The 23,425-nt window shown below is 43.1% G+C and overlaps 1 protein-coding gene across 4 annotated transcripts in view; it reads left to right on the top strand.

The window, feature by feature from the left end:
* ABTB3 (ankyrin repeat and BTB domain containing 3) overlaps window positions 1–23,425 on the top strand; it is a 175,155-nt gene that overhangs the window by 113,650 nt on the left and 38,080 nt on the right. For 2 of the 4 annotated variants that reach the window (XM_072328572.1, XM_072328563.1), the window contains exons 4-9: window positions 1,795–1,947; window positions 15,071–15,236; window positions 18,380–18,469; window positions 21,663–21,764; window positions 22,889–22,982; window positions 23,092–23,227. In XM_072328572.1, the coding sequence (XP_072184673.1) occupies window positions 1,795–1,947; window positions 15,071–15,236; window positions 18,380–18,469; window positions 21,663–21,764; window positions 22,889–22,982; window positions 23,092–23,227 (741 nt within the window). The remainder of the gene's footprint in view (window positions 1–1,794; window positions 1,948–15,070; window positions 15,237–18,379; window positions 18,470–21,662; window positions 21,765–22,888; window positions 22,983–23,091; window positions 23,228–23,425) is intronic. The other 2 variants (XM_072328580.1, XM_072328589.1) reach the window with 2 other exon arrangements.

Here is a 23,425-nt window from a genome sequence, read left to right as displayed (position 1 = left end):
GTACCCATGTGAATTGGGAACCCGGTGTCCTAGGGAAAGTCAGTGGCCTTAGGGCTTCTGCGTCCTTCAGCACCTTTGAAATATCTCATCCCTCCTTAAGGATATTAATATCAGAGCTCTGGAAAGTTGGTTCTTAGAAAGAAAAATAAATGGCATAAAAAGCTATAAATAGGAAAAGGACATTCCAGAATCAACATTTGATTAAATCATTTTTCTCAGGGTAGATTAGTTTTGGGTAAAGTTAGGTATTTCAAATGCAAAGTTTTTGTCCTCAGGGTACCTAATGCAGCCTTTTTTTGTTTCCCTCTGTTGGAAGGGACCACGGAAGGCAAGACAAGTCAGGCAAAGCAGTATCAGATAAAAAGGAGAAAGGAAGGAAGCAGAAGTAGGTGATGATGCTACTAACAAAATGAGCTACTGAGCTAATAAACACAGAATGTATGGCTAAGCAGGAGAAAGGAGCCACAGAGGAAGGATGATAAAAGGTAGAAGGTTCAGGAGGAGAAGGTAGAAGCATGTTAATTGCAGGCATTCCTTTAGCAGTCATTTACAAGCTTCATCTCTCTCTTTCTGTTTCTTTTTTTTTTAATCTATTATAACAATCTCTGTTGACATCTCTTAGCTGTGGTATCTTCTTTGCAGGTTGGACAGAATGATCTTACTATGTCTACGTAGTTTTCAGCTGTTGTATCTAAGTACAGAACTTTCAGCATAGCTCACATGTAGCTTTGGGGCAGACTTATTTTTTTTATTATTATTATTTCATAATTTTAGAATTTTACACTATACCTTCTACCCTCCCTCAGCCCTTCTCCATTTAGGCTTTGCTTTTTTTATGCACCACAGAGGATTCCATCAGTGCTGGGATGTCCACAAAAGCCATTTGGGATGGGAGAGCTACTGGTGTGACTTGCATTGCTCTCTAGGTTTTGTTCACTGTGATCTCCCGGGCAGTGACCTTCCAAGATGTTCAGCTTTATTTTTTACATTCTGTGTGCTACTTGTAAGGCATGGACTGCTCCTGCTAGAACACGGGGCTGCCAGGTGCGGTGGAATGAAGGGCTGTGTCTCTGGCAGGGGCCACACACTGGCAGTGACAGAATGGGGGCTGCGACCAAGTTCCACTGTGCCTTTTGGGGACAGTAGTTTTGCTCACGTGGCAGAACAGAACAGAGCAACTTGATACAGACAGCAATAGGTATAAAAGTGAGATGATCCAGTCAGATTGCTGATGCTTTTAAATTATGCCAGTGGGAGCAGTTGTCAAGGTCCCACTTTGTGGTGAGGTGCACATTGCATCAGTGGAGATGCTGGAGATGTCCTTGCCCACTGCCTCCGTGTGCCCAGCACTTGGGGTCAGGGTCCCCTCTCTCCACCCTTGTGGAGCAATAAGGAGTGTGCCCAGCCCCAGTGCATCACCCAGAGCAGGATTTCATCTTATGCTGGCTTCTGCCTTCTTCTGGGACACATGGTGCAGAGGTGGGGGAGGACTTTGCATGTGGGTGCACTGATCTCACAGGGGCCCCATAGATGAGCGTGGCTCCTAAATCTGACATTTTGACTAATCCTGCTCCAGAGACAGGGTGAGACATCTTGATTTAGACCCGTATGAAATTTGCTGAGCTAGTTTGCTCTTCTGTGGTTTCATTTTGTGTCTTTCCTTCTCTCTCCGTGTGTTCTGTATCCTTTCCGTATATTGCAAATGCATCCATGCGCTCACCCCCCCAAGATATCACCCTACAGCTGTTGTTTTGCTTTCTGTACCGTAGCACTGATGTCTGTGTGCTCCCCCAGGCCGTTCATCGTGCTGCCGCCCCTGATGGAGTGGATTCGGGTCGCCGTGGCTCACGCCGGGCACCGTCGCAGCTTCTCGGTGGACAGTGATGACGTACGGCAGGCAGCCAGGCTCTTGCTGCCAGGAGTTGACTGTGAACCTCGACAGCTAAAGTAAGTCCACAGAAAGATCGGATGCTTTGTGCAAAACGTGTCTCTCTCTCTCTCCCAGTGACGGTGAATTAGCAGGCAGGCAGAGGGCTCTCTCATTTCCCAGAGAGGTGCACGGATGCTCGGGCTCGTCGCTGTGTGCGCTGCAAAATCGGCTCTGGGATTTGCTCACATCCGTGGATAAGCCGGTTGCACGGTAATGGGTGCCTGAATATCTCACAGCTGGACCGAGCCCGTAATCTGCTCGCCTGGCTTTTTTCTCTTACTGTTAGCTTCTGCTTGGTAATGAGGGGCTGAAATTTTCTGCTAATTGTCTGCTTCACATTGCTTTGCCCTAGAATACTGAGATAGAACTGGCAAGGCTGCAGATATTTTCAGTGCTTTGTTTTCAGCATTAATGGTTAAAGGACAGATTTAAACTTATAGGTAAGACTACTTCTCATGGTAAAATTGTATTTTTCATGCTAATGTCAGTTCAAATTAGTTGTAAATGTCAGCCTGGATAATTTGACTTTTTCATGTATCAGATGTGACCTTTTGGTTTTCTAATGAAGTCCTAAAGTATTTATTGCCAGAATGTTTTTAGTGTCTGTTTCGCTTCATTGTTATGTACATGTATAAAAGCATGATGTAGGGCTGTGCTGTAGTCGAGAATGTAGTTGGTTTCGATTTTCATACCAAAAGGCATTATGAATCTGCCAAAGCAGAAATTACTCACTGATAACTACTTTATGAATTTGTATGTTAAAAAAAAAACACCCACCATTTTTCAGCAGTCTGCCTCTCCTACAGCACTAGGTGCATTCCTTCCTGCAACGCAGAAGGCAGAGCAACGAGCTACATGATTAGCTGTGACAACCTGCATCGGAGCAGCTGGGTTGTGTTGACTCTGGCCTTGACATGCTCTTTCACCGGAGAGCATAATACTTTACTTTGTGATCTGCATGAGATTTTTATAGTTGAAGGCACTGAATATTTAATTGAAGAAATATGTTGAATTTCAAAAGCTAAATCTGGAGCGTTTCATATTTCAGATATTGACTGTAATTGCTTCCCTTCAGTGTGAACATCTTGACCCTCATTTCCAGAAGTGCAGCATTCTGCATCCCTACTGAAATGTCAGGACTCATAGGCACAATGTGCTTTCTGAGGACCAAGTGCTTGGTTTCTAAAAGGCACCATAAATTAAATTCCTGTTTTGGTACTTAGGTAGGATTGCAAATAAGGCAATAATGTTTGCGCTGTAAGTATTCTGTCTTAAAAAGGGAGGTAGATGGTTAAATATTTGTGTACCTAAAAAAAGGCTACGTACCGTTCTTCAGGTTTGTAAGTGTGTGTATGTATGTGTGTGTACATACATAGAAGCTGGATTGGATGGGGCCACGGGCAGCCTGATCTGGTGAGTGGTAGCCCTGCCCACAGCAAGGGGTTGGAACTGGATAGGTTTTGAAAGGTCCCTTCCAACCCAACCATTCTGTGATTCTCTAAATAACTTGTTAGATGATTTTCCATAAGTTTCAAAATCACTTAAAGTTGAGGAGAGTTGCAATATGCCCAAGGAAAATATATTACTGATGAGGAACAAATCAGCGTTTAGTTTAAAGCTGACATCAAGAATTCATTTCATAATGAATGGAAGCAGTAGCTGTTGTCCTGCCTGTCTCACAGGCAGGATGGAGCCTGAAGAGCACAGCCCAGAATTAATCAGGTGGGAATGAAAAACTAAATCATTTTGGAGACAGTCACTGGAGTTCAGAGAGACCAGACATTGCAGTGTGCTCTTGTTTGACCCTAGGGGCCTCATTCACCCACTGATGTCTCAAAGTGAGAATCTCTCCCCGCTGCGGAGATCTGCAGATGAGTTTTGGGGCACTCATGTTTGTGTCAAGGTCCATCCATGGTGGAGGCTGTTTGTGCAGCGGGGTCTCAGGCCCCTGTGTGCCTGTAATCCTGAGATGCAGGGGAGGGCTGTGCTATTCTGAGCAATAACGTGAAGTGTCAGGACATTAATTTGAAATCTTGCACGTATTGGTTTTTATATTTGGTACCAACCCTCTCTGCTTCTCACTGCCATCAAGCCAAGTGACAACCTTCCATGCCTCCCCGTAAGGGAGGGAGTGTTCCCAAATGTCCTTTCCTCAGCAAGCACTGATGTAAACACTGGGAGAGGACACAGCAGCTTTGCAGGGAATGGCTTTACAAATAAGCTGTGTGACGGATGGCAGCCAAAGGATTTTAAATGCAGCGAGCTTGATATATTTTTGTGACTTTTATAAAGATGTCTGAGTAAGTAGAACCTTGAGATCCATTCAGTTTCTAGACTTTTCTTAGCATTATTCTTTCATCCCTTAAATACAGAAACCCAAACCAAAAAACTCACCATGTGTTACGTCCCATGGCCCATGTCCTGCGCTGTGTGCAACTGCATCGTTCCGTGGTGTTGATTCACAACCTGTCATTGCTAACACATAAAGCAAAATCAGCCTCCACGCTGGAAAAATGTGCTTATGGAGAGAAGGAGAGCTCTGGCAGAATCTCAAAGGCTATGAAGTTCAGATAAAAAACAAATGTTCAGTGTCTTATCTGGACTACAGCATGGTCTCCCAGCGGAGCCATGTGACACCTCCTGGTGCAATCACATACTCCAGCAGTGAGGTTTCTGATATGTGTTTGTAAATCATCTCTGCTCTCTTCCTGCCTTTCACTCCAGTACTTCCTCTCTTTCCTCCCTCTTCTGATCTTTAAAAATCCATCTCCTTAATTTCTCGCAATCTCCTGAAAGAGGGGCTGCTTTTTCTGTGTGCACAGGACTGAAGAAGGTTGGAATCAGCAGAAGTTTTCTGTCTCCTTCCCAGTCTCTTTTCATTTTACAGCACCAGACATGCCAGAAAGTTTCTTCCCTTTCCCAGCTTTTGGAAATGAACGAGGATATAAATGTTCTACCTTCCCCCAGGAGTGGGAGCTTTAAATAGAGTTGTCTTCACCTCTTGCATGGAGGTAGGTTTCACAGATGGGATGACTGCTGGATGTACAACAGCTAGCTGAGACTGAAGCACAAGCTGTGCCCAAGACATACTTTGTCATAGTGGGAGATCAGACCTAAATAACATCCTTCCTGTTCCCAGGCCATGTTGTGCCCCTTAAAGCAGCTGGATGTAGCCAGTAGAGACTCACATGCCAAACAGCTCTCTGTTGGCATAAATCTGGTGAAGGTGGGTGTTCTGCCCCCAGCACTGGACCTTTGGTTAGTGAAGGCATCAGGGATGAAGGAAATTTGTTGTCAAAAGGGTGTGGTGGTATCATTTGTGTTGGACCTGCTCCTGTGCTGCAGTAAGGCAGCATTGTTCTCAAACTGCTCTGGGTCTGTGTGGCTGTGAACAGATGCCTGCCTTTGGCTGCTCCTCTTCATTGCATCAGCAAAATGTACCTTACCTTCCCTTTGCTCAACCTAAATACATGCAGCTCTTCACACATCTCTTTCCTTCCTCCATTTTGTAGGGCGATTGTTAAATAAAAAAAAAAAACAACCCCATGTGTTGGATGTGCTGGGGAGAATTCCCAATGGATGACTGCATACGAGGTCTGAAGGCAGGGAAACAGAGCAAAGGAGGAAACATCCTGTATCGTTCAGCACAAAGGCTGCCGTGTGTTTTCTCACTAGTTTTATTTCTGCTTGCAGTATATTACAGCAATCCAGGAGGATGCAAAGATACTGGAACAAACGGACCGGAGAGAGGTGGTAGTGTCATGCAAGAGACTGTTACATGGTCAGTCTCGCACATGACTGAATGAAGCTCTACTTTCTGGACAGTCAGAAGTTAAAAGAAAGCTATAGTCTGGGGTGCAAGTGCATGTGTGGGTGTGTACGTTCATTCTGATGTCCAAAAGCAATGAAAAGTCAGTTCTTTATCAGGCTAAGCATTTCTCTTGTGGCTGCAGCAGTGTCTGAAAGCCCTCTCACAATCATCAGTGCCCTGTCCCCTTGATCAAGTCAGTGGAAGGCTGTGACACTCCTAGCTGGCCTTAGGGAGAGAAGCAGAATTTGGTAACCTTGTGTAGTGAATGGTTTCTGCTTGTCCCAAGGGCTCGCGTCTTTATTTGAATGCTAGAGAAGCAAGATAGTTTTCTGCAACATGCATGTCTGTCTAGCGCAGGTAACAGCTGCTTCACTGGAGGCAGGTCTTGGCAGGAGGATCACAGAGCAATTCTTTAAGCAGATCTGAACTCCATTTGGGTGATTGTAACCAACCAACCAAAACTCTCCCTGAAGTAGAACCAGAGGGAACAGCGTGGAGCTGCGTCAGGGGAGGGTCAGCTTGGGTGTTAGGAAAGTTATTCACTAGAACAGGCATCTCAGGGCAGCAGGCATGACCCACTGTTTAAGAGGCATCTGGATAATGCTCTCAGATGTATGGTCGGATCTTTTGGTGGTGCTGTGTTGAGAAAGGGGTTGGACTCATTGATCCTTGTGGGTCCATTCCAACTCAGGATATCCTATGACTTCCTGATTCAAATGACAGAAGTGGGCACTGGCATGGATGAGTTCCAAAGGAGTTGGTTTCTTACTGCCCTATCCCATCTTGATGTGCAGAGCACGGAGCTCCCCATATTTGTAGTCAAATACCATTGTAGGTGACAGCATCGCTGCTGCTTGTTTCAATGCTGTTCTCTCAGGTTTCTGGGCTTGCCTCCAATGGTGGCAGTAAATACTCCTTTCTGCTCTGTCTGGCTGAGAACCTGGGTCCTATCTCTGCTCCTGACCATGGGCATACCCATTTTTCTTCTCTCTTCCTGCAGCGCAGAGAGGAAACTGGTAGATTTCTGTCCCAGCCTCGAGAAGACACCTGGAAAGGTGTGCAGCAGTGCTAACAGATGCCATCACCCAATAATACTTTGTTTTCAGGAAGAAAATTCTGGCGGAGAAAGAAAAGTAAATAATAACAACAGGGTTATGAAAATGGAAAAACAGCCATCAGAAAGGGAGTGAAGTAGGCAGCTTAATGCACTCAAAATTGTGCATTCATCTCTGTCCCAGAGACAAGAAAGAGCTGCATCATGAAATCAGAAGGTCAGAGAGAAATATATTTTACAAAGCCCAGAGTGGTACCATTACTGTAAGGATTAATAATAGCGGTGCCCGATATTTGAACAAGGATCCGAGGAAAATTCCAGCCCCTTAGTGTAACGTCAATAATATGCAAGGCTTTAGGATGGTTTTAGAAGCAAAGACTAATTAAGGAGGTTGTTGAGGGGAAAATGGGATAAAATGTGACACAGATTTTCTAAAGATAGAGCTTGCCAGACTAATCTAATAACTTCTCCATAAGTGATTTTCTACCCCAAGGAAATTTGGACTCGTGTGAGCTATTTGATGCAGTCCATGCAGGGAGCCTTCAGTTAAGGCAGACAAGCTTGGGATTAGTGAAGGAACTGGGAAGCGAGCAGAGCCTGGCTTAGAGAGAGGTGACAAGGGATGGATTGGCTGCAGTGAGGTTACAACCAGAGTTATTCAGCTCTCTGCTGTAAGAGCTGCTCCTTTTTTAATTCTCAGAAAGGACTTTGGCACAAATATTAGCAGCGTGCTCATGATGTTAAAATTTGCTGATGCCATGGTGTTGAGAGGCATTGTCCAAACAGAGGAAGTTTGGGAAATCATCCAGGAAAAAGTGGATGACCTTGAGGGCTGGGACAACAGCAATGAGATGAAATGCAGTTTTCCACAACTGTAAGGCAAACACATACAGCTTGGTTAAAAAACAATACATACAATGGTGTGCATGTAACTTACACACTGTATATACAATGTGATATATTCTGTATTGATAACTGAGTATTCAAATGGGGCCAGTGAAGACTATAGTGCAGTAATCAATCACAGAATGATTGCAAACCATGCTAGCGACTTTTTCCTTCGCTGTGGAAAAAGAAACAACAGTGCAATCTGAGGATGCACAAAGGGCTGTACAAGTTGGAAAATACTGGTGCTTCTCTGGGTGGGACTGGTAGGAAGTGATGTGGAATACCAAATACCATGTCCATGTGGAGAAAATAGTCACATTGGACCTGGCAGAGAGAATGGGCTTGGGTGATTGGGGTTTTGTCAAAATGTTTTAGAGGAAGGCTGGGGGAATTGGTCTCGTGTAGCTGAGCAAGGTGACTGCTGAGGGAACGTGTGGCTATTTTCTACACATACGTCAGGAGTAAACACCACGGAAGGGAAAACGCTCTGCTAAAGGGCACTGCGGACACAGAACTATGTGGATATTAGCAGATCGTGAGCAAGTTTAAGCTGAAAGTGCAGATGGGTTCAAGCCTTGCTGCAGAAAGAGGCAGGGATTATTAACGCTTCAGTCTTGTATTCTTCTGCAGTGGCTACCCCATCCCAGCCTCACCCTGCTCTGCCTTTACAGCTCTGATCCGGAAAGGTCTCTGAGCTGTTTCAGTATCTGAATGCCTTTGAAAATCTGTTTTTAATTGAAAATCACTCCTAATTTCCAATGTGCCTTGAACCAAGAACACAAAGTCTGCTTTTCTGTCTGGGACCATCCTTCTTAATGAAGGTTCTCTAGGAAAATAGGATTATCAAACGCAGGAATGAAGCTCATTTAGTGTGAGGACATCCTTAGCTCACTGTACAGAGTTTTCTGAGCACCATGGAAAAGGAAGGACGCAATGTGAAGGCAAGATGTGCTATTTTCTTCTTTCAGAGCAGTCACTGCCATTTGCCTTGTCATCTAAATACTATATTGCGCATATACTCTTCTTACTTAGAGGTGAAATAGGAAGAGTTGCATTTAATATTTTATTTATGGAAATCCTGTGCTCGTACTAGAGCGTGAAAATATAAATAGACTTAATAAATAGAGATTTGGAAGCACAAAAATATTTCTACTGCTTTTTTTTTGCTCTCTCTTAAAATGCAGAGTAAGGGGCTGAGGTTCTGGAGAGAGAGAGTAAAAAATTGCTAAGAAAATCCACTATTTAATTAGATTACAGCTGCAGTTAAGTAGAAACGGTTGGTGTTTGCCTACCTCCTTGAATGTCCTTGTTCTCCCACAAATTTTCACTAATCCTTTAACACCAGCCATGTCTATCGCCGTAATTAGGCACAAAAATGCCAAACGAGCAAGCGGTTCCAAACAAGCTGCTTGACAAAATCCAGCAGTCCCTTGGGGCAGATGGTGTCGGTGAATGAAGGAGATTTTATTACTTAAAAGATAGGGCATGGGTTTCTTGAGGTGAATCACAACCTGTGCTGCCAACCGGCTGTTGGAAGGCAACTGTAATGAACAAAAAATATTGATCAGGAGAACCTTCTCCTTGTGTTCTCCTTCAGTTCCACAGTAGAACACACTTGTATTTTTATGAGCTTAAGAATACAGTCTTTTTTTGTTGGGGTTTCATATACTTCTTTTCTATGTATGTTCCTGATTACAGTCATCAGGACACAGATAGCATATTGTCTTCCACTAACTAGTGAGGACTTGTCTATCTGTATGGAAGATTAATTTGTACTCAATCTTTCCTCTTCTACATTGGCCTTATTCAAAATCTGAAGTCAGATTCAGTTTTGAGTAGGGTTTCTGGCCTAGATACGTGGGACTGTAATGCTAAAAGTGCCTTGAAATATAGATTTTGGTCTTGATTTTATAGTTACATCACTTTTTAAGTCTGTTTTCCAGTATCTGTAACAAATCTATTTTCAAGCCTTTGACAAGAATAAGAGACCGGTTTTTATTTTCTTGCCTAATTTGGCTCCCGATTAAAGTAAACAGAGATACTTTATGTCCATGTGAAAAAGTAGCACTCTTGATCACTTTGATCAATGTTTGCGCTTATGTTTCGCTTTCTCCAAACGGCAAATGCAAATGATTGTCTCAATATAGTATTTATACTGCAGTCCTATTAATATCAGCTGTGTCTTCCCTTTTAAAGCATGTCATTGAAAAAATAAAGACTGCTTACAAATTTAAATCAAACCGTCTACCACTCCTCCTGCTGCTGTTGTGTCTGTAGTCTCACTGAAGAGCCCCAGGCAAGGAACAGGACCCTTTTGTGCTATGGGCTGTGCATACCCAGATCAAAACTGTGATCCTTGACCCCAAGAAATTAAGCATTGCAAATGCATGCATATTGCTAGCTAAAATATGACTCCTTCCAGACTTGCAACCAGCTGAACTATAATTTCTGACATGAGACCTCATTCAGACTTAGGACGGAGGCATAGTGAATAAACTCAACAGAGCTGAAGGGATGGACTTAATTAATAGATTATCATTCTTTTAATTGAAAGAGCTGGTGATTGGGTCCCAAGTGGACAAACAAGGTTTTGGTGCTTGGATATCGCGATGATGATTTGTTCCTTTTACCAGAGGGAAGCATTTGTCCTGCTGCTCATCACATTCAGCTTTCCATTTCTTTTAAATTAACTATTCGCTTGTGATGCTGGCATGTATAGCTTAGAACATAATTAGGATGTTCTTTTTTTTATTATTATTTTATTTTCTATTCTCCTTTTTATAACATTTACAGAGCATTGCGTTTTTTAATTGTCCACTACTGACTATGGCAGTAATCCCCTCCAAGAGAACAAATAATTAAAAAGCGATGTAATAAGAGAACTGCTGCGTCTACCAGTTACGATGGAAACACTTTGAATCATCTGTTTTCCCAAATGTATTCAATCCGTGAGTAACTTACTGAAGAGCAGCACAGACCCTTTCTTGGCCAGTCCAAATGAGAATGAGGAAACTTAACATTTGTAAATGTAGCAGCTGCTGTAGAAAAGCTGCATTCCGTCGTCATAAATGTGAGTTTGGGAAAAGATAAAAACAATTTGCCCTGCTGTTAGGAGCCATTATAAATGAGGAAGATTACCTTTGACTCCTGTCAGAGGTGTGAGTATTTTGGATTAGGATAGAATGTCACGGGCGCCGCGCAGAATCTGACAGTGGCCATTCAGAAATAATTAACGTTACCATGGCATTGCCCATATGATGCCACAGTGAAGTTAATTATGTGCGGTGGCGACACTGTAGTGATCTTGAAGATAACTGCTGTAGAAGAAATATTTGTGAGGAATTAAAAGACGTTTGGGAGCAAATCCCTTTTAAAAAAAATATTCCAAAAACATGGTTGCAGCTGAGCTATAAAAATACAATTGAGAAGATTTTACCTTCTAATTTTTCTTTTACTTAAAAAAGGCAATGCTTTGCTTGATTTAGGATAGTGTGCTCGTAGGCCTTGTGACTTCATCATCTCCCAGAGCCATCCTACACTGTCCCCAGTAAGAAGAGGGAGGGAGAGCACTGCCCTCTCAAACTGCTGCCCCTGTAGCTGTCCTGTTGATGAAGAAGCACCTTTTTAGCAGGGTGAGGACTTGAAAAAGGACAAACTATGAGCGCTGGCAGTCGGCAGATCTGGCAGTAAACTGAGGTGGCCTTGGAGGAGACATCCAGCTGTCAAGCCGGTGTCAGCATCCTGTGCGACTGGAAAGATCACAAATACTTCTTGGCAAAAGGGCTGCAAACTGACTGTGCAGCCAGGGACATTTCCAGCTCCATTTCTTTGTAGGCACAGCTTCACAACTCTGAAGAGTGACCCTGTATGTTTAGCTGACCTTAGTCAACCTGATTTTTCAAGCTTCTTTCCCATCCTTTCCCTACCTCTTGGTAGCTTGTCAGTATATTCATTACATTACAAAGATGGGAAGTCGGAATGCATCAGGCTTTGGTGCCTGCTCTCTTCCTCCTTTTATCTTGCATTCTTTCATGCTTGTGTATCTTTATGTTGTCTGCGATGGGAGAGCATCCGTTAGCATAATATGGAGCAGAGACCCCTGCTTATACTTCACCATTGGAATTGGCATTGCACAGTTCCTGGTGAGAAAGAGGATCTGGGAGCAAATGCAGTGCTGGGTTGGCTTAGGGCTCATTTTTGATGGCTTTGGGTTTTTTTTTCAGTTTCTTTCATTTTCATTCTGCAGTGTGGCTGCTCGCTCTGTCTGCTGTGCCATCGTCCCAGTTGGCTTTTTCCAGTGTTAAAAATGATGCTGTATTCTCCTATTCTGTACTTGTAGTTCCTGATCATTTTTGATCTGTCTCCTCACTGCTTTCTATCTGTACATGTCTCCTTTCCTTAACTCTCTCATCTCTCTGGCTTTTTCAGATGCTGCTATGCATTCTGTTCTCAAGCATTCTCCATTCCATTCCCTTCCTGTTTTACTGAACTCCCTGGTTTGATCATTAGCCATTTTATTAGTCAATATATGATTATGGTGGCAGCAGCAACGATCTGGTCCAGTTTTGCCTTTGTTCCATAAATCAGAACTATAACCCACTTGTGATGGACCCTTTTGGGGTTGTTGACACTGATAACAGGGTGAGTTGTGGCTTCTTGCTTCATGGGTACTTGGTCTAGATGGCATATATTCCGTGCTATCCAGCAGCTTTGCAACTCAGACACTGCTCTGAATCCAGATTGTTGCAGTGTTTACACAGCTGCTCCCACAGCCATAGCCTCGAACCAAGACTTATTCCCCCCAACTGATCGAGGAGTACTGATTTGATGATACCCAGAATGAGTGGTAAAAAGTTCCCCTTCGTAGGCTCTGAGCAGGTGAACTGATGTGCCCTCAGAGGAGTCACTTCCAGAGCGGTAGGTGCTGCCTGAACTCATGCCAGAGCAGAACTCTGGGCAGCCCATACAAAATAAGTAAGATAGGCCCTTGTTCCTTCTTCCTTCCTTGTGTGGGTGTGTAACTCAGGTCAAAATCATATTTTTGGGGAAGAGAAGATCATCAACTGGCATTCTGCACGCACCAAATCTGGCTGACGTCAGTAAAGCTCTCCCTGTGTCTGCTAGCACTGATTTTGACCCATTTTATTCAGTGTATGTTTTATATCTCAGTACAAATGATGAAGCAGTGGCTTGACACAATCAATGATTCATAGTGGCAGACACCTCTGCAGTCCTCAGAGGATGTCTAGATCTTTCCAGAGCCCTGCTTCACTGAGGAACCACCTTGTTTTCAGCCCATAGTCATCTGGAAATGGCCAGCTGGAGCTGGGAGGCCCAGGCGCTCCCTCTGGGCAGTGAAAATCCCAGCACCTACTTGTGAGAATGCTTTGTCTTTGTTGTACATTAAAGGAGGGCACAGATGATCTCTAGCATCCTATGCTATGGGGGTAGCAAGTACCAAATGTTGCTGTAGCTCTTGTGCCAGAAATGTGCCGTACGGTGTGAACGTGTAAAAGCAGCAATTGCTCCTGTGGATCTCTGTGTTATCGAGCTCAGCCCTGTATATCTGCACTGTTTTTTCTTTTTCCTTAAAATTGCTCAGAAACATCTGTGCAACAAACAGCGTTGTTATGTTTTCTTTATTCATCTCCTTTGTGGGCATATTTCTTCTGCAGCTCCAGTTGCTGCTGTTACAGTGTATTTACACAGCCCAAGGAGGCTGTGGATGCCCCATCCCTGCAGGCATTCAAGGCCAGGCTGGATATGGCTCTGGGCAGCCTGGTCTGGTGGTTGGTGACTCTGCACATAGCAGGGGGATTGAAACCAGGTGATCATTGTGGTCCTTTTCAACCCAGGCTATGATTCTGTGATTTCTTGTGGCTGTGTGTTGTATGGCATGCTGCTGTGATGAAGTGTCTTTCTGTTTTTGCCCCCAAATAATGGTACTCTAAGCTTGCTTCGTTTGCATTTGTAGGACACGGACTTTTCAGCAGACAAACCCAAAACTGAATGTGTAGAATGAACACCACCAAAATATCTGCTGGCTTCCAGTCCAGTCACAACCCAGCAAGGCAGAGAGCAAGCTCAGGCTCAGATGCCAGCTTCAGTACTGAGTCCTGCAGAAGCTTTGATCAAAATGCTTTGTATTTCCAGTTCAGTTTTCTTTGCTGAAAGAGGAAGAGCAGTACCTGTTACTACATACCAGTGCTTCTATATAAACAGGGTATTATTTGCATATTGCTGTTAAATATTAAGCAGTGTTATATATTTTATAAAGCACTGATACAGCACTTTGAAGAAGAAAATTAAATGATAATGATGTTCTGTTTATATACTTTTTTGTTCGCTCCATTTTTTTTTTTCTCCATTTGAAATAGAAAACAAGTACTCGCTGTCTATTTGCAGTTTTCACTTTTGATCTTGATTTTGTTTTTCATTCATAAGTAGCCCCCTTGTTTTCTGACCTGGTGTCATTGGAGAATCAAAGTGTTGTTTTTCCAGTTCTTTATCCAACTTCACACCAAAAGCACTGTGGATTTGGACTCCACCCTGTACCCAGACACTCTTCAGCATGAAAGAAAAGCAAATCTGTCTTTTAATAAGATGAAACCGAGTTAAGTAAACATCAGATTTGAATCGCCTGCTCTCTCTGGAGCTGTAGATTCACATCTTGGCTAAATAACCCCCAGCCCTTCAACCATTTGAAATGGAGATCTTGAGCAGCTTACACTTTGTGGATCTTTTGAATAAGATCTTAAAAGAATGATATCCTGTTTATTATGCACAGCCAGTAAGGATGCATGATACTTTGCCACAGTTACCCGGCAGAAATGCTTTTCTCTTCCCTGATTGCACGGTGCCCTACTTGTCTATGGGACTTGTGCTTTCTGCAGTGCAGAGGCTCCTCTGTTGCCGGGGCTGTGCTGGTAAGACACTTGAAGGTGTTTGGAATGATTTTCTCTTTGTTGTATTGTCAATGATGACACAGCCATTTGATGTTAGTTCAAAGCTAACTGAAGCCACTGAAACTTTTCAGAAACTGAGGGGTCTGGATCACCTCGCCATGCAGAGGGAGAACTTGTGGTGAGAATGCGCTGTGTGTTACTTTCATAGGGGGAAAAAAAATCAAGTGAAAGCTCTCTTTTTTTTCCCATTAAAAAAAAATAAAATATGTAATTTGTTCCGTGAAAGATAGACCAAGGGCAGTCTCCATTAGTATACATTAGCACTTCCCATTCAACACTTTCCTTGAGCATACAGGTCAAAGGAGAGTGAATGTGTGCATGACCTACATCCTTCAAAGATAGGGCAAGGTATTATTTTCCTAAGGGCAGTAAGGTCCGTCCTCTGGCTGTCCTCTGAGGGACTTTATTTCTCACGTTCACAGAATCGACGACTGTTTTTGTGCATCTCGGAAACTGGATGCAGTTGCCACTGAAGCAAAGTTCAAGCAGGACCTCGGCTTCCGGATGCTCAACTGTGGCCGAACGGATCTGGTTAAACAGGCCATAGCCTTGCTGGGGCCGGATGGGATTAACAGCATGAGTGAACAGGTAACGAGACAGAAATGTAAAGAAGAAATGAAATGTGAGGGGGTTTTTTTCTGTTTATCAAAGCAAATGAGCCCAATTGCCAACTAAATATAGTCAGGACCTTAGTGCTTTCCCTGTGTTATTTTGCATTGAGTTAAAGCCCCACCAGGCAAACAACTAAACGATATTTGATCATATCAGGTCATACTGATTATTTAGAATTGAGGTAACTCAGCATGAGAATGAATATGTCTCCTGGTATCTTCTTAACAGAAAAGTGAATCAGTTGAAGCCAGGAGATCAGAAGAGGGCTTAGTCTTGTTCTGAATACTTAAAGCCGTTTTAATGTGTGGCAGAGTTTCGTGAGGTGAACATCTTCCAAGAGAAACTGCCCTGGGATTTGCAACATGTTTCAAATACACCACCAACCCCCCCACAGCACGAGAAGGTTAATTCTCCTGCTGGCACCCTGAGTTGAGCCCTGTTTGAACTGGTCTTCCAGATGGGAAAGCCTCTTGGCAACATTACCACTCCATTAGACTTCGTGGCCAATATCCACCTACTGAGGAACTTAGATTTCTTTGGAGTTACTTCTCCAGTAGGCCAGTGGTTGTGTCAAGGGATAAACCTGCATCTGCAGTTGCCTGCCAGCAGCAGTCCATTGGACTGTGATGCTCAAGAGGTCCCTTCCCATTCCCATGAGGGCGACACAGATACTATGGTTTCCTTTAAAAGGGAATTTCCCTGAATTTTCTGATGCCCCCAGATGAAAGTCATGGTTTGGTTGTGAGTTGGTTTAGGTCCTCTGGAAGGAAAGCTGCTCTAGGGGTGTGAGTTATGTTCAGTTCAGAAGCTTCAGTTTGGGTCAGTATTGTGGATTTGTTTGAGAGAAGCTTTAGAAGAGGGCAGTACTCTGCAAAAAAAAAGATTGTAATGGAGGGCCCATTCTAATGTTCAAACATTATACTTTAAAAAATCATTATTATTTTAACTTAGTCTGAATCTGGAAACTTTTTGCAGCATATTTCCTCCAGTCCTCCAGGCTGAAAGCTGGGAACGCTCTGCCTTGATGAATCAAAGTACTTAATCATATGCTTAACTCTGAACACATGCTTACATCCCATTTGAGTGAAAGTTCTTAAATGCTTCCCTGAACCAGACATCCCACGTCTTGCAGGGCAGACCCGGAAGTCATACAAGGCAAAGAGTCATTTTTATTTTGCCAAAGCCCCAATGCCCTGGGTGTTGATTTTTCATGTTGTTACCGTGTTCCTGTGTGTAAAGCAGTAATGATGGGCTCATTAAAATCCCATTCCTCCCACGTGCAAAGAGAGGGGTTTGAGGGATGCTTCAAGGCTGAGCTGCAGAGCAAGCCAGGGGATAGGCAGAGGGACAGCAATGCAAGGGGACAGGAGTTTGGAAACCCTGTAAACCCTGATGTCACAGCATGACATTCAGGGCCCCTTTTTGTCAACAGTAAGTCTCTCTTGCTGTTGGTCCAGAAGCTATGTGTAGCACACAGGCAGCTCCTTTGCATACGCCAAGGTGCCAGAGTTGCCATGGGTCTCCTGGTTATGCAATTGCTGGGCCATGCAGGTTTTCAAAGTCATGTGCTAAACTCTTGATTTAATCATCAACTGACACCATTTAAAGAATCTGAAATAATAGCTTGTTTAAGTCACCTTAATTTTAAGCTGCCATCCAGTCACTGTGTTTCAAGGCCCAAGCACTGTTTTTTTGCAGTTCTGGTGGACTCATTTGCTCTGGTACTGTTTATTAACTGCCAAAAGAAATATTTTGCCACTGGCTGTAGCTAAAGTCATTTCAAATTCTCCTTGAAAGTCACTTCAAGTCACCCACACCTGTACTTGCCTGGGGTGAAGTTGTTTCTTAATAATAGCACGAGGCCCAAATTCCTGTTCCCTTTTGCTGTATCTCCAAAAGTGTTCTGCTCCATGCATTTAAAGGGAGCTGTGTCTACCTTGCAGGGACAAACCATAACTTTTATTTTCTCTCCGACTCTTCCACATGTACGTGCCCACTACCTTCAACCCAGCATGCAAGCAGGAAGAATGGGTAGTTCAACAAAAGCCGTGGTATTAGGCTCAGGCCAGGAAGAGCAGTGGCATGGCTCTGTGTCTGGCCATGCTGGGCACCCCCTGTGCCTCTGAAAATAATTTCATTGGGTGGCAGCTCTCAGATTAAACAGCAAACCCGCTGCCATCTGACTGGAATTTTACCAGGGAACCTTGAGGGAGGCTACAAACACACATCAGAGGTAGCCACAGTAAATGTACTGCAAAACAACTGTTGGCTGTTGGTCAACGCCACCTATGGTATTTAATAAGCAGCCTTTTCTATTATAATTTATGGTAGATATAATGATTTTTTTTCATGGTTTCATCTAGATACATTACCACAACCACAATAATACATATCTCAAGGGGAACGGTGATCAGGCACTGCAGGTATTTCAGACTAATACAAGTTGTATAGTGGTCATTCTGTAGTGAGGGGTCAGTTAATCTAGTTCTCCTTTAAACAGGGACATTCTTTCCTAGAGACAGCAACTGTTTAACATTTCACTTAAAGTTAAATCTTTGTTTACCAGAGAGTGCAATACAAAGCATTTGGATCTCCAGCCCCTTATGGTATCCATATGGAAAAAAGCTGTGCCCAAATCTACTTTGTCATCAGAGGAGCTTTGGATGTTTTTAAAGGCTCTGTCAGTAATTGAGAAGTTAGAATTTAAGAAACAGTGATCGTAGAAAACTGAATAAGATTATCATTTTTACAAACTATCAGTGGGTATGTGGTTGTTTTGATAAGAACATTTCTCCACGGGATCCTGCAGAAAAGGCAAAGCTGCAGAGTTTTGAACACAAACATGGAGGTGAGGCTTACAGACCCAGATTCAGTGGCTGTATTGAGAATGTGAAGGGTAACACGGAAACAAAACTGCCAAAGTGACAATGAAAATGGAGATTTTACGAAATGGTTTGCTTTTGCTGGTCTGAGGGGCATGACTGTAACAGAGGTAATGGATTTCATTAAATACATACTGTTAGTTTTAATGATATATACTTAACTATTTTTAAAAAATCAGAAGAGTTCTGTGTTAAATTTGTCAATTCCTTTGTTTTTTAACTCCAAAAAATGACTAGGGCATGACTCCACTGATGTATGCTTGTGTCAGGGGTGATGAGGCTATGGTGCAGATGCTGCTAGATGCTGGAGCAGATCTGAATGCTGAGGTGAGGACTTTTTGTTGGTTGTATCTTTGTTCTGTTGTTTGTTGACATCTTAAACTACCTCCTGAAACAGTAGCGGAGGGAAAATCCCAAGAAATAAAGATAAAATTATCTTGTCCTGGACGACACCACTTGAAATGAATGGTGAAATCAGACTGCATTAGGTTAACATTTGGATTCACTTCTCAGAAAGGGTCAAGTCATCAGACTTACCCCACAGGTAATTTTTAGTCGTGTTTGCATACTGCAAATGAAGACGGGCTTTAGCATTAGCACCGCTCTGATAGTAATTGGAGGACTCCCGGAATCTCAGCTGAGTAAAAATGAAGAGGGTAAAAGAAATGTCTGTCTGATAGCCTGCTACAGCTTGTGCATTTGTACGTCTTGGGATGTTCCGTCTAAGCATCCCCAGCACACAAGTGCAGTGTACGTTCCCCTGCTTTGTTTTATGAAATGCTTTGGTCTGAAAACTGTTGGATGAGGAGCTTGAAGTTTCCAGAATATTAACATCTCTTTGATGAATGCACATCAAAAACTTACAATCTGTCCACCAAACAGATTGTGGTCCGGCTCCGTGCAATGCAGGTATGTACATTTTTAAAGAGCTGTTTGAAAATCCATGAGAGAATTATTTGTTAATGATTCCAGTTTCAGTTTGTGGAGGTCATGAGTAAATTAAGCTGTCTGCTTCACTTATCTGTGTTCCATCTGTTCTGTTTGGATTTGAATGAGCTGATAAATTGTAGGTGCTGCTTTCAGCCAGACATTTTGCACTTGTAAAACATTGAATTTAAAAGCAGAAATAGATGTCACCTGTATGAGACTGATAGTTGTTACTATCTTATTGCTCTTTGTGTCTTGTGTGAAATCAGCTGATGATTCCTTATGGAATCCACTCTCGCCTCTTCCTTCCCACAATTCAAGTGAGCTGCCCTCGGAGCCAGCAATAACTGAGCACTTGAACTCTTGTTAGCACTGTAGACAGACCAAAGAATGGATGAGCACGGGCTGATCTCTCCTGCTGCTCTGATCCCACAGCTCAGAGCATTATTTGGTTATCATTAAGAGCAGAAATCCTGGCCCTTCCATTTGGGCCAGTAATCTTCCAGACTCGAACCAAATGCAAATTTAAACAGTTTTGTCTTCCTGAAACTGCTGACATCTGAAAAAAACAACTCCAGTGAGAAATTTGAACCTCCCTGATTCATTTCTGTAGAGTGTTTGCTCTCAAATCAAATGAAAACACTCTGGGACAAGAACTATGAATAATTATGGTGTGCAATTAGAAGATGATTTGTGCACACCACAACCAACTGTGCAAATTGGGCAATTACAGCAAAAAAAGGCAAATCAACCATGAACGAAAATAAATACCCTGTCAGGTGCCTGCATCATTTTTCTTATTTCACTTTGCAAATCAGTTATATATATGTATATTTCCAAAAGTAGCCTCAAATGCTGGGTGCCTCCATTTTTGATTGCCCATGTTTATCGAAAATGGACTCATCTCCAGATGTGCTGAGGAGCTGCAATACTCTTTGGAGTCAGTGGGACCTGTAGATGCACAGCAAATCTCAGTTGAGGCTTTAAAAGCCCTATCAGCCACAGGTCTTTTGTAGACACCATATGAACAGAAGAGAATTGTAATCAAAAAGGAGCAAAGGAGTTTAAATGACTTCATTTTCTTTGCCGCTTGCCACGGGCTGCCCCAGACAGCAGTGGGAGTCCATGCTGGAAGAGGAGATGCTGGACACTGATCTCACTGAACCATGATGCCCATCCTCACCCTCTGCCACTCTTGCTCCCCAGCCTAAATCCCTCAGCTCAGATTGTTTGAACTCTTCCCTCTGAGAAAACCTGGACCTGAAGAATCCCTGTACCTGTGCTCAGACACCAGCAGGCTTCTCCAATTGCACCAGAGCTTGTAGTGTGCTGGTCCTTACTGGGCTGTAAAAGAGAGAAGGGCACTTCAACCCCCCCTCTCTTTGGCAAATCTGAGTGATGCAACCAGGCTCTGGTGCAGATCCACTCTAATTGTGGGATCTGTACAGACTCTTCAGATTTTGTCCTCATCCCTTGTTCTCAGAATCAAGGGCTTGGTTAGATGCTTTTAACAAAACGCTGCATGCGGTGCTTGGAAATGCTATCTGCTCATGCAACTAAGCATTTAATAACTGGCCTCGCTTCCTTACATGGATAAAACTATGTCAGACAAGTTAGTGATAGCATAGTTGGCTGATAAGACAGAGAGGTGGTGCATCTTTTACTCTGATCTTAGTCCTTATTCTAAGCTGAATAATAAGATTTTGAATTTTAGTATCACACTCCATCTGAGAGTGCGAGCTCAGATTGCAAATGTTCATTAGATATTTCCATCTCTGTGAACCTCATCAATATTAATATCCCCATCTTTAAGACAGGGAAACTGAAGCAGAGACTGGTTATTCATCTTTCCCAGTGTCTACATTAGAGGAACCAGGAACAAAAACATAGAAAATTGAAGGAGCAATGTAAAAAAATGCCGCTTTTTCTGAGAATAAAGTTTGCATCTCTTTTAACTGAAGCCACTCTGCTCTGTTCTAACTCGATTCAGACAGGAGAAGGCAATAAAAATGACTTTTCTTAAAATATCTGTGAAATGTCACTCTGCCCCATCAGTCCTCAGCTGTCATTTTTCCTCCGGTGGAAGAGGAGGAGCCTGGAAGCACTGCTGGAAAACTCCAGGGCAGGGACTGTGATGTGTCTTCCTTGATGTCAACGACAAAAGTCATACCAATTTATGTGGAGAGAATTCCTTTGGGCCTGAAGCAATCCCAAGAGCTGGAGCTGTAGGGATCTGCAGAAGTCAGATGGTCCTTAGCCATAAGGGTCCTGATCCATCCCTGCTCCCCCAGCGTGTGCTGCTGTAAACAACTGTGGATGTTTTGACCTTGTGCAAAAGTGGTGGCCAGTGGTTTAGATGGAGCTACAGTAGTTGGTAAAAAGACTTCATTTGGTATTGCGCTATTCAAGCTGTCAAATCAGCATGAACAGTTTTAGTCTTAAGAAAATTTTTTGCTGGAAAAAAGTGATACCAATCATTTTATAAAGCACCTTTCCCAGGTTTTCTATTTCACTTACTCCCTCACATGCCTGGCTTTCAGGCAGGTTGATTTTATTACACTTGAAAAAAAAAATAACTTTAATTTGTTTGTAGGTTGTCAGTACTGCTCATAAATACCCATCCGTCCACCCTGAGACCCGCCATTGGACAGCTCTGACATTTGCTGTGTTGCATGGACATATTCCTGTAGTTCAGGTATTATTGTATTTCCCTACCTGCATCTCATTCTTTTGTTTCTCCTCTTTAGTTCCAGTTACACACATCTCAAACCAGTATCCTCTTGTCATACTCATATTGGTTACTTCTGCTTCTTCTAGAGTGTACTGATATATAATAGACCTATTATATAACAAATATGGTGTTCAAACCTTAACCAATATGAGGCTTAAATAGGACAATTTTAAAGCAAACTTGCACCAAAGAAAGTCTGACAACTCCTTGTGCTCCTTCCTGACCACTTGTTTTGTGTGTTTGTTTATTCATTCATTACACTTTCTTATGCTATAATACTCTAACAAATACCAGACGGCTGCCTTGGTGGGGAGAGACAGACAGCCACAGCCATCGCTCTGTCCCAAAGGGAGAGAAGCTCTCAGTCTCCTTACCCGAGCAAGGCGTCGCGTGGGATATGCTGGTTCTCTGCTTTGGCATCTCAAAAGTCAAGAAGGTTTATTCTTCAAAACAGCTGTGTCTATTGCACATGTAACCAAGCTTTGTTAAAACTTTGAAAGCCTAAAGACATAAAGGGCCAAGAGGGGCTAGAGGGCAGGCTCCATCCTGCTCTCCTTGGCCACTTTTGTTTTCAGCATTGTCACTATTCATGTGGACGTGTACCCGATGGAAACCACAGCTTTTGGATTCATTGCTGCGATTTGTTCTTAATGATTGCCTTTCTTTGGCCATGTCTTTATAAAAAAAGATGGAGGCAATTGAAATCTGTTCCATTATAAGTTGGTCCTGGGCTTCTAGAAGACCATAAAGGAAGGATGCTTGTTGGGCTGATACTCAGTATTTCCATCTTCAGTGCATTGCTTCCTAACACCAACCTTATTCGCATTTCCCATTCAAAAACACTGGGTTACACTTTTTTGGCTCTGAGCCTTGGACACTAGCGCTCCTGGTGTCTGGCAATGTAAAATGAGCGAAAAAAGGAATCAATTTGCCTCTGTAAAATAATGAGCAGAACTTGCATGTCACTTGTCTCCATTGTATCTGGTTTGCAGATAACAAGAAGCATTAGACTCTCATTCGTCACTGTTCATGAACTCTTGAACACTGTGGTACCCCCAGTTGCTCTAAATGGCGAATTTTCTTTCTAGTTGTTGTTGGATGCTGGAGCAAAAGTAGAAGGTTCCTTGGAGCATGGAGAAGAAAACTACTCTGAAACTCCTTTGCAGTTGGCAGCAGCTGCTGGTAAGGACTTTCTCCTCCCTCTGTTATAAATTCTTCAGTTGAGATCTGTGATTTGGATGAGCAAACAGTGGATTTTAGAAGAAGTAAAAGTGCATCTCTTGACTTGCAGGAAATTTCGAACTGGTCAGTTTGCTGTTGGAGCGAGGAGCTGACCCCATGATAGGAACTATGTACAGGAACGGCATTTCCATGACTCCACAAGGTGACATGAACTCTTTCAGTCAGGCCGCTGCGCATGGACACAGGTAGAGTGGGAACAAGTCTAGTGGCATCCTTCACATGGTTGTATTTTTCCTGGGAGTCTGGTTTGAGCAGATGGGTGAAAGTTCTGCATGAACAATCAAACAAGCCACCAACTGAGCGGAGATGTAAGGCTTTTTGCTAGCATGTGAATTAAACCAGTTGGTGGTACAACCTGCTCTTTCTATCCGATTGAAAGAAGA

The sequence above is a fragment of the Excalfactoria chinensis genome, chromosome 1 (genome assembly GCF_039878825.1).
Source record: "Excalfactoria chinensis isolate bCotChi1 chromosome 1, bCotChi1.hap2, whole genome shotgun sequence".
In the NCBI taxonomy this organism is placed as follows: Eukaryota; Metazoa; Chordata; class Aves; order Galliformes; family Phasianidae; genus Excalfactoria; species Excalfactoria chinensis.
This window is presented reverse-complemented; position numbering and strand designations above follow the sequence as displayed.